Source organism: Taudactylus pleione, unplaced genomic scaffold, assembly GCF_031769625.1.
Source record: "Taudactylus pleione unplaced genomic scaffold, aTauple2 ptg000387l, whole genome shotgun sequence".
NCBI lineage: Eukaryota > Metazoa > Chordata > Amphibia > Anura > Myobatrachidae > Taudactylus > Taudactylus pleione.
Window position 1 is genome coordinate 1,790,734 of NW_028284788.1, and position 16,381 is coordinate 1,807,114.

The window sequence follows — 16,381 nt, forward strand, 5'->3', positions numbered from 1 at the left end:
ACGTTCCAGACTTCAGGCTGTAATTGCCTGCAAAGGATTTGCAACAAAGTATTAAAAAGTGAAAGTTAGATTTAGGATGGTTTAGTTTGTCCCATTACTTTTGGCCCCTTAAAAAGTGGGAGGCACATATAGAAACCATTGTAATTCCTACACCGTTCACCTGATTTGGATGTAATTACCCTCAAATTAAATCTGGAAGTCTGCAGTTAAAGCACATCTTGTTTGGTTCATTTCAAAGCCATTGTGGTGGTGAATAGAGGCCAAAATATGAAAATTCTGTCAATGTCCCAATATTTATGCACCTGACTGTATAAGCATATGATCATAATATAAACATCTATGGATTTACACTACTGACAAATCATTAGGTGGAATCTCACTGACATAAGTGTGGAGCTCAAATAACCAGTGGGAAATTATTCTCCACCGTGCAAAGGAGAGACAAGATACATTGTATCCAAATAATTAGACAGTGTGCTGGTCAAAAAGATACTAAGGGCCTTATTCAATTAGGCCGTGAAAACCCGTTATCGGCGATAAATTATGACATCATTTTCACCTGTTTCACTTATCCCCATATTCAATTACAAAGACTTTTCGCAGGTGGGGATAAGCTTTCACCATGTAATACATGGCGAAAAAAGTGCAGAATTGGGGTTTAGGGGTGCAGGATTAAAAAAAAAAAAAAAGCCTGCAGCCTTTAGAATGTCCCCTTAATTTAATCTGTGTAAAAAAAAATTAAAGATTCCTTAGGACACCCCAAAAATGTACTTTAATTTTGGGGGCAAAAAAAAAAATGTTGGGGGACACACTTAAAAATTAGCGAAATAGACTCAGAGAGGGTCCCCAGCGATGATGATGAAAAGTCTGTCCTCTGACTTTTCGCCTGTAATTGAATATGCCCCTAAGTATCTAAATACGGAGCTCTGACTAGAGAACCTGAGACAGACTCTATAGAAATAAATAACACTGCAAGGCATATCAAATATTAGCTCGGACCAGCAAAGGAATAATATTTAATTCCTGAGTAATTAAACTGATAGAGATAATAAGATCTCTCATAAACAGTAAAATAATAATCTCATAGGAATACCATTAAAAGGAACGTGAGGGCACTGCTCCCTAGTGGAAGATTTTAAACACTATTCACATTCTATATACACTATTATCATTTTAATAATTCGCTGCTATTAAACAATTTATTTTAATAAATGATAGCAATAAAAGTTATGTTTTATGTTTGTACAATAATACATTTCAACAGATATATTATATTTGTATACAATTTGGGGACAAGTGCACTATAGAAGCAAACCCCTTTTATTTTTATCTATTGTAATGGTGAATATTCCCATAACACCACTTATAAAACTATAAGATAAGTGAGTGACTGGTGCGGGAATTAAACTGTATTTTTAAAAAAAAAGGATTCTTTTTTAAGTAAAAATTTGTTCCTATCACCCCCTCTTGTAGGGGCTGTCACATGGTCTATGTTTTTATAACGAACTGTAGCTAAAGCATGTGGATAAGTAGCAGTTTAAGGAGAGGATAGCTTTGCATAGATCGGTGATCCGTGCAGCCATCCTCTCCGGAGACAGTGACCAGCCACTGGCACGGCACTTTGCTACTTATCCACATGCTTTAGCTACAGTTCGTTATAAAAACATAGACCATGTGCCAGCCCCTACAAGAGGGAGTGATAGGGTCAAATTATTGCTTCAGAATTAATCGTGTTGGATTCATAGGTTGGATACCTTATCCCCGCAAGGTTTCAATGAGACATTGGGACTCCAGTGTTTCTTATAACAGCTTTTGATTATGTGATGTTCATTATTCTTATTATATGTCTCTAGAGATTAGATCACAAGATGATGTTTTCTATTATTAATATAATTTTAAGCATTGTATAATATTTTGATATTCAATCCTATTTATTTCCTGTAGATGGTGCTTTGTGACACTTCTTTCTATATGCATTAAGTGTATGATATCTGCATGACATGTAAATGTCTAGTTTAGTGATTATAATGAAATATTTAATATATTTGATTTTATTATGCTGTTATTGCCATTGCACATTTTTTATTTATGTATTACCATTCTGCTGTGTTTTGAGTTGCATGATTGGTCTGCCATCAGGGAGGCGTGGTCTTACGGTTCCGGGATTGGCACCTCCGGATTGGCATGCTGCTCTGCCATTCAGATTGGAGGTTGTGTTGAAGGTGTTATGGGATTTGTTTTGATGTACTGTATTGCCTGGGCTAACCATATTTATTCTATTGTGATTGGCTGTCTGTCTGGAATGTTTGGACACCTATTAGTTACACTTTGTTACCACGGTATCTATGACGTGTAGCACAGGAAGAAGGTGGCCAGGCGCAGCTGCGGTGTGTGATGCAGCGTGACAGGTGCTTCACATGAGGTGATTACTGGGCTTATATAGGTGAGTGTTTGTCTTTTTATATTTGTACCCTGAGGAAAATACATTAAAGGCATACCTCCCAACATTTGTCGAGGAGGATTTGGGAATGCGCGCACGCCCAAAAAGGAGCGTGGCCTGATTGTAACGGGGGGCATGGTTTGATGGCATGCCCCTGTTTACATCACTAAGGGGCGTGCCCAGCATCTCCGAGATGCTGGGCTACCCCCAGGCTTCCCCCCATACTATTCTCGCTCTGCATACCCGCTGCTCTGCAGTGCTATGCAGAGCAGCGGTGTATGCTTCCCCCAACTTCCCCCCCCACCGCGGGACACTGCGGCCTGCGGGTGGGACAGTCCCAGAAAACTGAACTGTCCCGCTGAATGCGGGACCTTTGGGAGGTAAGTTAAAGGTATTAAAACATCGGTATCCACATTGGTATCCTCTGCATCTTTTATTTAATCCCTGAGTGCCACCTCAATTCAGCCCGCATTTCAGGCATTAAGCTGAGTTGTTTATGCTGCTAAGGAAGGCAACGGGGAACAGTATTCATGGACATGTAACAAAGTGAGTGCCAGACAAATCATGTGATATATAAATATATATACATAAACACACAGTATATACAATATATATATATATATATATATATATATATGCTGCAGAGAAATGTATAGGATAAGTTGTTGCACTTTCATTTTTGCCTGTTTCATTTTAACATTCAAATACTGTACAGCCAGCTAAAAATGCAGCTGTCCCACTACCTAATAAAAAATACTTTTGTCACAGCTGCTGAGAGCTATGCCATGCTCCTGTGAGTGGATGCTTCTCACAGGCTAGACACTTCTGGTGCCCTGTGCCAGAGATAGTATTGACACCCCCCACCCCCTCCCATTTTTTAACTAGGGATTTAAGATTGTGCACCTGAAAAATGGCCATGGTCTCTGGGGAAGGGCCAGGGAAGAGATAGGGGAGGCCAGCAGATGCTGAAGCTACAAGTGAGAATGATAATATACAGGAAAATTGACAGGCCCAAACAGCGCCCCTTGCCCTGCAGTGCCCTGTGCCATGGCACTGGTCTCAATACCCTAGTTACGGCCCTGCAGCCAAGCCCAAACTGCTGTGGCCACACCTCATCCAGGGTGACCCCAGGAAAGTTGATGTACTGGGTCACAGGATTTCTCTTGGCAGCTCTGGAGGCGACAGGCAGAGACACAAGGGAGTGGGGCTTAGTGGTGGGGTAGCAAGGCCATGGAGGGAGGGAGATGGTTGAGAATGGAGGAACATGAAAGGTGGGGGAGAAAGGCAGAGGGTTGGACAGGAGACTGAGGAGGGGAAAAAGGTGGAACAGCATGTGAAGGAGACTCAAGGGGGAGGATAGGGATGGAAAAAGTAAGTAAAGTAAAAGATTATATAGATACTGAATAAGGGGTTGGTTGAAGTAAAGGTGTTCATGGTGTGGATGAGGGAATACGGGGGATGAAAACTCGAGTGGAGGCTGTGTGATATAGAGACAGTGTAGTTAAATGTTCAAAAATAAGAGTTATGGTATAACATACCTTTGTTAACTCTTTTTCTTCGAGGTCCATAGGGTTCACAGGATCCACCTTGGGGTATGTCGTTGGAGCGATCCAATGCACCAAACAGCTACAGCATTGGAGCTCCCAGCATGCACTGGTCCTCCTCCCTATATACCCCACCCCAGTCACAGGCATTCAGTATGTAAACAAGCCTAACAGAAATACGGAAAGTAGAAAAGGAAGTACAATGTACATAAGAAACACTCAACATACGAAGAGGGAATCAGTGAAAATGCTAAAGAACAGATATCAACTGAGGCCAGGTGTGTCAGGTTGGGTGCCCTGTAGACCCTATGACCCTCGAAGAAAAAGAGTTAACAAAGGTATGTTATTCCATAACTCTTATTTTCTTAATCAGGGTCCATAGGATCCACCATGGGGACATCCTTACACAGTTCCCTTAAGGGTGGGGATGCTCCAGCGCAGAGAGGAGAATCTGCCACCCAAAGGAAGCATCCTCGGAGGCAATAGTATCAAATGCATAGAATTTGATATAAGTATGGATGGAAGACCAAGAGGCTGCCTTATACAGCTGTTAATGTCTAACCACCCATGATGGTCCCACAGACCGAGTGGAATGTGCTGTCACCTTATTAGGGACAGGGAGACCAGCCTGTGTATAGACTTGAGAAATATTCATACACAGCCAGCGAGCCAAAGTTTGTTCGAATTTTACAAGATTCTTTGAAAGAAGTGGAAACTTATGATAGAGCGTCCTTATTGATATTGAAGGATAAGGAAAAGAATAATAAACAATTCTCTTATGCATTAATTTCTAGTTGTTCTCATCAAAGAAAGTGGATAGTTCAGAATAATTTTCATTTCCTGAAAATGGACAGGATTTTAGCTCCACATGTAGGGGAACAACCCACTATAACTTTCCATAAAGCTAAAAATGTGAAGAATTTTCTTTCCCCCAGTTTTTTTGTTAACTGAGAATCTAAAGAAGAAAATAAAGGCAGTTTGTGGCTTACAACTAAATCAAAAGGCTACTATAAGTGTGGTAGACAGTTATGTATTACATGTCAACATATTATAAACAGTTTTGTATCCACTGCCTTGGGAAAGGGATATAATATAGACAGCTTCTTTAATTGTGTCTCCACATATGTTATCTATCTTATTTCATGTAAGTGCGGCAAACTATATGTGGGCCGCACTATGAGAAGTTTAAATGTAAGGTTCCTAGAACATAGGAGAGACGTTATTAAGAAGAATTGTCTCCATAGTGTACCTAGACATGTAGTTCAGTGCCATGGAGGGGATGTTAAGGTGCTGTCAATTCAAGGAATTGAGGTGATCCCATGGACGTCTAGAGGGGGCGATAGGTACAACACTCTATGCAGAAGGGAACCATACTAGATTTTCGCACTTGGTACTTTGGTACGAGGTGGATTGAATGAAAACGTGGAACTAAGTAACATCTAAACAAATGCCAGCGGTCTTTTGGAATATAGATCATTTTGTGTGTGTTTTGTCCTATGTACTATGATGACATATTATTTTGACTGCCTGTTTAGATTGAATGATATATAGATTATATATTATATGAGATACACTTACTAGTTAGTCTTGTTCATTAGTGAACTATAGTTTTTTTAAAAAAGGAGTAAGGATACATTTTCCCCTTCTTGTGTATAAGGGAGATTATTAAATTTATACCGTAATTGTAAGTTTTTATTAAGAACAGGAGTTTACAGAAGCACTGTTGTAGTGTAATTTAATGACCATCTCTTCTGAAATAAAATAATATATAATGGGTGATGTTTCTGACTAGGGACCTCATTCAGAGCCGCTCGCAAGATGTGATCGCTCACTTGCAAAAAGGGGCCGGGTATGCAAATCAAGCGCTCGCTCTTTGCGCTGTAAGGACACCCTCTATGTCTTAGTGAGCGACGGCAGTTAGCGTTCGCTGGACTATAAAACCTCCCACCTGTCACTCGCAGCACATGTCATCTCCGGGAAGTGTTTGATTAATTGTGAACATCGAGGGCCATCGGAGCTGCTCGTAGCGCTTGGGGTTGACCTAACCTACCCCAAACACTGCAAGCAGTTCTAGCTAAAAAACAACCAAGTCACGTGTGCAATGACGCTACTTTGCTAATTATACACACCCATTAAACACCGTTCTGATGGTCAGACACGCCTGCGTTCGCACAACCACTACCCCGTTCACAAGCACCTTCCACTGTTACCACCCACAAACGGTGCAATCTGTCACTCAAAGTAGCGTCCTGTCTGTGTACTATGGGCCTGATTCAGACCCGCTTGCGAGCGGTCGATGGTGCCCTAATGCGCATGCGCACGACGGAGGGAGCTCCGTCGTGCGCATGCGCAAGACCCGGAGAGCGACAGCCAAGCTGTTGCTCCGAGTCTCGCACCAAAGGGGGCGTGCTGTCGATGGTGACTGACAGCACGCCCCCTTTGGTGGGCGTGCCGTTGGCATGGCTGCCAGACGGAGGCGTTCCCATAGGAACGCCTACCGTCTCAGTCTGGCCCCACTGACATCAGTAATGATGTCAGTGGGAGTGATTTTGGCTCTGATAGAGCCAAAATCACTCCTGGGCTTGCGGCAGCGAGACCCTACCGCAGGGTCTCGTCGCTTGCCCGATGGTCGCGATGGTCTTGACCATCGCGACCATCATCATGGACGCTCGCTCCACAGCTATGCGAGCGTCCATGAGGCCGCTCCATTTTCAGGTAGGAGGGCCCTGATTCAGAGCGAGCGCTCTGGTCAGAGCGCCCGGTTCTGAATCAGGCCCTATGAACGCTCGATTGTACATCGCAGATGCTAGTTTGCGCACGCGCACTGCGAGATAGACGCATGCGCAGACGTGCGAAAATTGCTCCTAACGAGTGAGCGCAGCTTAGCGAGCGGCTCTGAATGAGGTCCTAGGATTCATACCTTGGTCATGCTGCTGAGTGCTGTGGAGCTTTAGCTGACTGAGCTATTTGGCTAGTCCGTTTGCTAAAAGAATGCTAAAATTTATATCCTCTCTACTATGTGAGAGAGATGTAAAGCTGATTGAAATTGTTTAATTACGATATATCTGAATGGTGCTATTTCTATATATTTGTATAAACTTTATTTCATTAATTTTCTTCATCTTCTTTATTTGTAATATGGAAGAGTACTAGTCAAGCCTTCTTATTTTAATTATATATATATATATATATATATATATATATATATATATTAACCCTATATCTTCATGTATAGCAATGTTTACATGAAAAGTTTGCATTAATTCATTTGTACTGATTAATCTATATTTTATGCTTTAGAGGCAATTCTTCGAATATTAAAGTGTTTTAATTGTAACAGATACACCTGTGTTTGATTATATTGACACGCGCACCCAGTGGTGGGATTCTATCCCATCTCTTTTGTTTTATTGTCCTTGTGAGTAAACCTGTTGGGGAGCTGCGTTTTATTACATTATTGTAAAAGAAGGCTTGATTTTACGTATATATAGAAGCGCCTAGTAAGAGTTAGGTAATATCCTAACTCTTTTTTATTTTGGTAGATCCTTGTTTTTCTCTGTAAAGTTTGTTTGTTTGCTGGCCAGCCTCGTTTGTGAAATCCATATAACACAAACAGCAAATCTGAAATCCTGTTGGAGTTGGTACAATCCATGTAGATACGAAGAGTCATGATCCGGTGCAAGTGTACCTCGGTGGAGGACTGTGAGCCGAAGGGGGTTCGGGTGACTAGGGAAGTGACTGAACTAGGGGCCTGATTCAGAGCCGGACGCTCTGACCAGAGCGCTCGCTCTGAATCAGGGCCCTCCTCCATGAAAATGGAGGGGCCTCCTGGCCGCTCGCATAGCTGTGGGTGACCACCCACAGCATATGCGAGCGGACAAAAAGATGGTCGCGATGGTCTTGACAATCGCGACCATCGGACTTGCGATGGAGACCCTGCGGTAGGGTCTCCCTGCCACAAGCCCTGGAGTGATTTTGGCTCTATCAGAGCCAAAATCACTCCCACTGACATCACTAGTGATGTCAGTCGGGCTGGCTTCAGACGGTAGGCCTTCCCATGGGAACGCCTCCGTCTGGCAGGCATGCCCACCAAAGCCCACCATGCCCACCATGTCAATCAACATCGACAGCACGCCCCCTTTGGTGCGAGACCCGAAGCGATGGAAAGCCCGTCGCTCCTTGGGTCTCGCGCATGCGCACGACGGAGCTCCCTCCATCGTGCGCATGCGCAGTGGTGAACATCGACCCGCTTGCGAGCGTACTGCCGCTCACGAGCGGGTCTGAATGACCCCCTAGGTCTCCTAGTTACAGCCGAACCCAAGTTTGGCTAGACCTGCCCAGAGGCGCGGAGTCTAACTCACTTGGTGGTTTTCTCCAGTGACCCCTACAATTGGGATTTGGTTTTCGCCGCACCAAGTGAGCAGGTCACGGCCCTCTAGACAGGTACCTGGGAATGGCAGAAGACCGGAAACTATATCAAATTAAGTTACTGCCAGAACACTGGAGGTGAACTGAATGCTGAATATTGGAACACTGGGCCTGATTCAGAGCCGGATGCCTCTTGGCCACTCGCATAGCTGTGGGTGACTACCCACAGCTATTGCGAGTGGCCAGGATGATGGTCGCGATGGTCAAGACCATCGCGACCATCGGGCTTGCGACGAGACCCTTGTGGTAGGGTCTCGTGGCCGCAAGCCCCAGAGAGCTTATGGCTCTAATAGAGCCAGAAGCTCTTCCACTGACATCACTGGTGATGTCAGTAGGGCCACCCACAAACGGCAGGCGTTCGCTTGGGAACGCCTCCGTTTGTGACACCCCACCATGCCTACAAAATGGGTGAGCTGTCGATCAACATTGACAGCCGCCCCTTTTGTAGTGAGCCACGGAGCGAGAGAATTTCTCTCTCGCTCCGGGGCTTTGCACGCGCAGTGCGGCTGCTGCACATGCGCATAGCCCACCATCGACCTGCTTGCAAGTGCTCAAGCGCTTGCATGCGGGTCTGAATCAGGCCCACTGTTAGAGATCCTAATCACAGGCTTGCTAGAGAGTACTGGGAATACTAGAAATGCAGATGTTGATATGCACAGACAAATACAGAGCAGAGTGGACACAGGCATATACTGGGAATGCTTTTAGATGCAGCTGGGAGCTAATTAGTAATAGCAGGTAATCTGACACCTCAGTGACACAGAGAAACGGCAACAGAACTAGCACACATTACAAAACACACAGGAATAGAACATAAAAGACAGGAGTACTGGGAGAGAACTAAGGGCCTCATTCAGACGCGCTTGCGCACGGGTCGATGGTGGCCCAGTGCACAAGTGTGTGCACAAGCCCTGTAGCGAGTGAGAACTTCACTCGCTCTGGGGTTCGCAATGAAACGGGGCAGCTGTCGATGTTGATCGACAGCTCGCCCCATTTTGTAGGCGGGTAGGGTGAGTGGCTGCACAAATGGAGGCGTTCCCGAAGGAACGGCTGCCATTTGTGGGCGGCCTTACTGACATCACTCATGATGTCAGTAGTGGACTTCCTGCTCTATTAGAGCAGGAAGTCCACTCAGCATTGTAAGTGCTGAGACCCTACCTTAGGGTCTCCTCGCAATGCCGATGGTCGTGATAATCGTGACCATCACCAGGCCACCCGCTAAAGCTGTGGGTGGTCACCCACAGCTTAGCGAGTGGCCTGGAGGCCAGAATTAAAGAAAATACCCCGCCCTGATTCAGAGCAAGCACTCGCAAATCATAGCGCCTCTGAATTAAGCCCTAAGTCTCAGACTGAAAATAGCATGGAAGCTAAAGCAGGAAATTCTAGAGAACTGTAAGTGGGCTGAAGCAACACTCTGAAGGAAAACCCACAGAGCAACACTGGTGAGAATCACAGGCAGTGGAACAGCGAAGTTGAACAGCAGTTTCCTGTTCCTGTAGTCAACTTAAATACCCCTGGGTAGCTGATCATTGGATCAGAGGATCAGCTGAGTGACCATGGGCCTACCATTGGGAGAGACTAGTCAGGTGATATGAACCAACATGGCTGCACCCATGACTGGCACCCCAGAAACCAGGACGCATGCACGGAAGCCCTAGCGGACCCCATGGAGAATACTCAGTCACCACTCACCTCCACTCCCAGTGTCTGGACACCTAAGCCCAAGGACACCAGCACAGAGGTGAGTAGCGGCCAATCCCAGGCCGCTTCTTGACAGTACACCCCCCCTTTTTAGGGTGGACTCCGGACACCAAAAATGTGCACAATAATTTCATTCCAGAAATACAAGGAAAGCTTCCAAAAAACTTGAAACACCAGAACAAACTTGAAAAAACTTCCTAAATCTTGACTGAGCCTGTCGGACACCTTCAAGAACTCAAAACTTTGAGGACTCTAGAAGGTGCTGGAATATGGCTTCCTGAGGTGATTTGCTCATAAAATAATTCCTTGGTGAACAAAATGTCAATCAATTCAAACAAGCCATCCTCATTAATAACCTTGACCCCGAAACTCTTTTCTTTCACTCACTTGGATCTACTGTCATGGTAATGGCCCATAATAAGATAATCGATTTTACTGCAAATCTTCCCAGAAACTTTTCCTCCATAACTCTCAATTAACAACATGGCTTCATCATTTTCCATGGACTCCTAGAATCCTGTGATCACAAAGGTTAATCCCTTCAAGCATTTCTCTATTCCCAGAAGACTTTGCTTAGTGTTAAGAACTGTAGCTGAAGAACTGGTCTTATCTATAGAAGAAAGTGAAAGATCTGGTTGTGAACATGAAAATTCCTTGGAACCTTTTCCTTTCTGCAATGTAGGTAACTCAGATGTAGTAGTTAAACAGACTGGAAGGGACAAGTCACTTGAAGCTACCTTCTCAGACATAACACTGGAAGCCCTCTGTTGGGGTAAAACACCTCTCCTGAAGTATAATAGTTGAAGACTCCTCCTGGGGTATAGTTATTTGAGTCTTCTTCTTCCGGACTGATTGATCCTGTACTGTATAATCTTGTAAAGGGAGTAAAGCGGTGTATCTGAGTCTAATGTCTGCAGGTGCTGAAATCAATCTAGAATTTTTAGCAGAAAAGGTATCTGAAGACAGACACATAGGAGCAAATTCTTTAAGCAGAGCTGTACTGAAGGCTATTAGATCTTGTAGAATTGGATCCTTGGACTCAATGAGTGGGTTAGCCCACTCCAAGGCTTTACCTCTAAAGTGCATAAAAAGAAACATGATGAGGTTGGTAGGAGTAATACCACAAGATGGATCAGCTCTCATTAGGGTGTCATAATGCTTAAGCAATACGGTGTACTGGGACACGTCTTCCTCGAAGGTCATGGACACTAAAGCATCCGATGGGTCCTGAGTTACAGCATTCTTTTCAGGAACTGAGGAGAAACCACTTAGAGGTTCTTTAATGCAATGATTGGATGATTCTACCAAACTTGATTGATGTTCTTTCTCAGACATGACACTGGAAACCTCCACCTTCAGTGAGGAACTAGAGATCTCAGTCTGGGGTGTGAAACTTGAGATGGAGAACCCCTTCTGGGGTATGAAGCTTAAATCTTCACCTTGTGGTATGGAACAAAGATTTTCCTCTTGAAAAATTAAACTTAACTCCCCCTCCTGGGGTAACAAACTAGAGATTCCCTCTTGGGAAATAAAACTTAAATTCCCCTCCTGAGGTATGGAACTTGAAACCCCCTGCTGGGGTATGAAATTTGAAACCCCCTGGGGGTGTGAGAAACTTGAGGTCCCCTCCTGGGGTGCGAGACTTGAGATCCCCTCCTGGGGAATGGGACTTGAAACCCCCTCTGGGGGTAAGGAAGTCGAGACCCCTCCTGGGGCCACTGACTGGAGTCCCATACTGGGAAAAACAGAATCCGGGCTGGGACCGGAACAGGCAGAATCCGGCCTAGGACCAAAACAGGCAGAATCTAGGCTGGGACCGGAACAGGCAAAATCCGGGCTGGGTCACAATGCACTGGAATAGTTTGGATGCACGATAGATCGTTTCTCACATTGGACAGTTTTTAATACCAAATAGTGCCCACGACTGCCAGGGAGCTGCTGGGGAGAGTTCAAGGGCAAATTGGACACTATGGCCCTCATTCAGAGCCGTACGCTCTGAGTAGAGCGCACGCTCTGAATGAGGGCCGCCCTCCATGAAAATGGAGCGTCCTCATGGACGCTCGTATAGCTGTGGGTCACCACCCACAGGCTATACGAGCGTGCAGTTTGATGGCCACGATGGTCTTGACCATTGCGACCATCGAAACTGCGAACCGGAGCCTGCGGTTGAGGTTTTCAACTGCAAGCTTCGGAGTGATTTTGGCTCTATCAGAGCCAAAATCACTCCCACTGACATCACTAGTGATGTCAGTGGGCCGGCTTCTGACGGGAGGCGTTCCCGTGGGAACGCCCCCGTCAGGGAGGCACGCCCCCGGCACACCCACCAAAGGGGGCGTGCTGTCAATCAACATCGACAGCACGCCCCCTTTGATCAGACACAACGAGCGAAGGACTTTCCTTCGCTCGTCGCGTCTGGCGCATGCGCACGACGGAGCTCCCTCCGTCGTGCGCATGCTCAGTGCTGAACATCGACCCACTTGCGAGCGGACAGCCGCTCGCGAGTGGGTCTGAATCAGGGCCAATGTCTGATCATGAGCACATCGCCAAATGTGTAGGCACCTTTAGAGTTTTTAGAAGTGAGTTTTAAAAGTGATGTTGCCCATAGCAACCAATCAGATTCTAGCTATTTTCTTCTAGAAGGTGCTACTTAAATGTTAAGAAGAATCTGATTGGTTGCTATGGGCAACATCACTTTTAAAACTCACTTCTAAAAACTCTCACTTTAGTAAATTTACCCCTTAGGCTCCATGTTTCTCAACTATCCCACAAACATTATTAGAAGTCTATACCAGCACTACTTTTTTTTTAGTAGCTAGCTCATTATAGACTTTGGTTAGAATAGTTAGAGCATCAGTCAGAGTCTATTTACTAAAGGTCGATTTTTTTGTCGACTGTCCAAATCACATATTTACTAACAGTTGATTTTGAAATTGATTTGAAAATTAATGTCGATGTCAGTTGGATTTTGCATGTGTAAATGCAGTTGGTTTTGTTTTCGCCTTCAAAACCGATGGCAAATACAACCTAAAACACGACTACAAACAAATCCTAGAAAGCAACACTGCACAGATCACTGTGATCTGTGCAGGCTTTATATGGTTAAAAAAACCTGAAATAATTAAAAATAAAAAAAAACAAAACAAAATGGTATGTCCACCCACTTAAATCCATGACCAGCCCTGGACCTTTCAGCCTGTTCTGGTCATTGAAAATTGTGGGGAAACTGGCATGGGGTTCCACCTATTTTCCATTAACCAGAACCAGGCTGAACCGGCCAAGGTAGTAATACCATAGCAGGTGGACAAACAGTGTGGGGTCCCCCATCCTGAGTATCTAGCAGCCATGGTGTAAAATATAGATGGTAATATTGTTCTTTACAGTAGAACTATAGGTCCCAGCAAGCCTACCCTATGAACTACCATAGAAACCAGCTGCTGAATGTCTGAGAGTGGTCTGACTCATAGCAAATCAATGTTATAGTGCAGAGAACTATGTGGGAGCTGTCATTTTGGAAGTGCTGTACTTTATACCGTGGCTTGGGACAAGGTGTATTTTTATTATACCAAGGAGTGGGTGAGGAAGAGTGTGTGTAATAAAGGATTCATTCAGTTGGTGCGTAAGTCTTGTCTTTTTTTATAGATTTTCTTTACAGTGGAACTATAGGTGCCAGTGGGCCTTTAGTGTCCGAGCATGCTGGCACTTGTAGATCTCTAAGTGGTGACATGCCAGGCCTGACTTGCTGGGAACTGTAGTTGCACTCTAAAGAACAGCATTAATATCTATTTTTTACACCAATAACCTTGCACCCACTGCCACCAGAAATGCTGGGAATAGATCCTTGGGAGGGAGGTCCCCATTTTATTTTTGGGGTCCCCACTTTCTGAGGATTTCCAGTCCTGGACTGATCACTTTAGGGCTGGTTAGTTCTTTGGCAGGGGGACCCTACACTGTGTATCCCACTGCTATGGCATTACCACCTTGGTTCAGCCCAGTGCTGTTTAATGGAAAATAGGGAGAACCACATGCTGGTTTTTCCCCTAATTTTCCATGACTAGACCAGGCTGAAAGGTCCAGGACTGGTTATGGATTTAGGAGGGGGCCCCACGCCGTTTAAAAAAAAAAAGTTTTAACCCTAAGAAGTCTGCACAGATCATTGTGATCTGTGCAGTATTTCTTCCAAAGTCACCTGCCTCAGACAGGTCTATTGTTTGGGTGGTTTGTCTGTTGGTTTCTTTTTTGATTTTTGTTCACTTTTCAAATCGACTAGTAGTAAATCCGGGGATCCTGTAGTTGTATATGTAAAAGTACAGATGTTTGGTCGATTTTTGGTTTTGTTTGGGAATCGGTTTTATAGTTGATTTCAAGTCAGTTTTCCCTTTAGTAAATCTCCGATTTGCAAAAATTAATGAAAATTTAAATCAAACTGAAAAAAACACAAAATCAACCAAAACCGACCTTTAGTAAATATACCCCGATAACTACATTACTTAATGATTTCAGCGTGGAAGCTTGCAACTCATGAGAATGTCACATATGATTCTGTACCTGTAATAGAATATGATGTCTTTTATGGCTGCATTCTCTCCTGGAAACATATTAACAGGAGAGGAGATTTTATCCAGGGTTGATTCTGTTGTCACACCTGGTGTAAAAAATAGAGGGATAACCAAAATTATCAACATAACCAGTGTTTTTGCACTCCATTATGAAACCAATAGCAGGGCAATATACAAGCAGCAGCACAGAGGACGTCTGGTTTGAAACTCACCTATCAATTGGTCAGCAAGGCTTATTGGCTGAGCGGACATTAAAGTTTTGTGAACTAATGCATCTGATGGCACAATAATAGACTGGCAAACATAGGAAGCCACAGAATGCCATGACTCAGTATCCGATATTCGGGCATCTGACATATTTTGCACACAGGTAGCCAACTTTCGTCCCTGTAAGAATGAGTCAATCATTTTAAAATATAGGTGTTAAGAGTTATGCACATAACAAAGCATGTACTGTAGTAAATCTTAAAGAACACAATGATTAAAAATTATGTAATTGGAAAATCACATACTTTAAAAGGAGATTACTCACAAAATAGTATATAGCGGAGTATACAGGGCCTGATTCAGCTTGGATCGCTATTGTGATTACGCACACAGATCAAACGCAATAGTATGCTAATTCTTTGCGATCTCTATCCTTCCGCACTACTACACAAGGGCATCCACTTTACTTTACACACATCCGCAATGTTTAGCAAGACTGTGAAACCATCGGTACAATAGAGTACCTTCGCAGCCTCATGCACACTTGTACAAGCTCTGATCTTACTCAGAAATTGCTAACTTCAGCGCAAGCCATCAGGCTTCAGGCCGTGTAGGGCATCGCAGTGGATAATTTATGCACACCCATGCAACAGCATTCAAACGCCCATGCACACCTGTGTTTACCCAACCATCCACCAGTCACCACCCAGAAACGGCACTTCCTGTCAATCACTCTGCAATGGGTCTGCACAGGGGCTTCATAAGAGGGCCCGTGTGCATTCCCCGTCTGGGGCCCCCTCCTCTCTCCCCGGCGGCCAGCAGCCAACTGACTAGAGTGTGCCCAGAGTCTACTGCGCAAGCACTAATCGCCAAGGATATGGCGTTGCCGCCAGTTTCCCAGCAATTTCTTCATTACGCATGCGCAAAATGTTTTGAGCAGTGCTGAGACCCTCACGTGAGTTTTAGATAATATGGGTGCAGGCTGTGCGGTGCAGGTAAACCCTGGACCCTGCATCCATTATAGATACGCCCCTGGGTCTGCATAGTCACTGCGATCTCAGTCCTGATTGCAGCGGATAGTTTGTGCATGCGTACTGCGATGTGAACTGTAACCACAGCATTTCTAATATTGTTTCATATACTGTAGCCTTGCCAGTGATTTTATGTGACAAGCTTATGTTTTACACTCTACTAGTAAGTGTCCTGGTTTAAAGGGATGATATGGTAAGCCTATATATAAATCAATTAAGTCCTGTATAAGTTATTGACACACCTTATATAATATTTACTGCTGGCAGAGTAATCGCACTAGTGATAGAGCAGCAATGTTAAGCTGCCCATCCACTAGCAGACTTGTCTTTGAAAGATGAAAGATCTTCACAAATCGTTCATCAGTTTATTGTTCATGTGCATGAACAATTTGTGAACGATTGCGCAAAAAGACCAAAGACCATAGACCAACAATTTTCCAACCATTTTTATGGGCTGACATTTTTATTTCAATC

The 16,381-nt window shown here is 44.4% G+C and overlaps 1 protein-coding gene across 2 annotated transcripts in view; it reads right to left on the reverse strand.

Annotated features, from left to right (window-relative positions):
• Positions 1-16,381, reverse strand: part of ELAPOR1 (endosome-lysosome associated apoptosis and autophagy regulator 1) — a 529,163-nt gene that overhangs the window by 156,172 nt on the left and 356,610 nt on the right. For both annotated transcript variants that reach the window (XM_088445747.1, XM_088445746.1), the window contains 2 exons: positions 14,882-15,056; positions 14,659-14,755 (listed from right to left, as the gene is read on the reverse strand). In XM_088445747.1, coding sequence (XP_088301873.1) covers positions 14,659-14,755; positions 14,882-15,056 — 272 coding nt within the window. The remainder of the gene's footprint in view (positions 1-14,658; positions 14,756-14,881; positions 15,057-16,381) is intronic.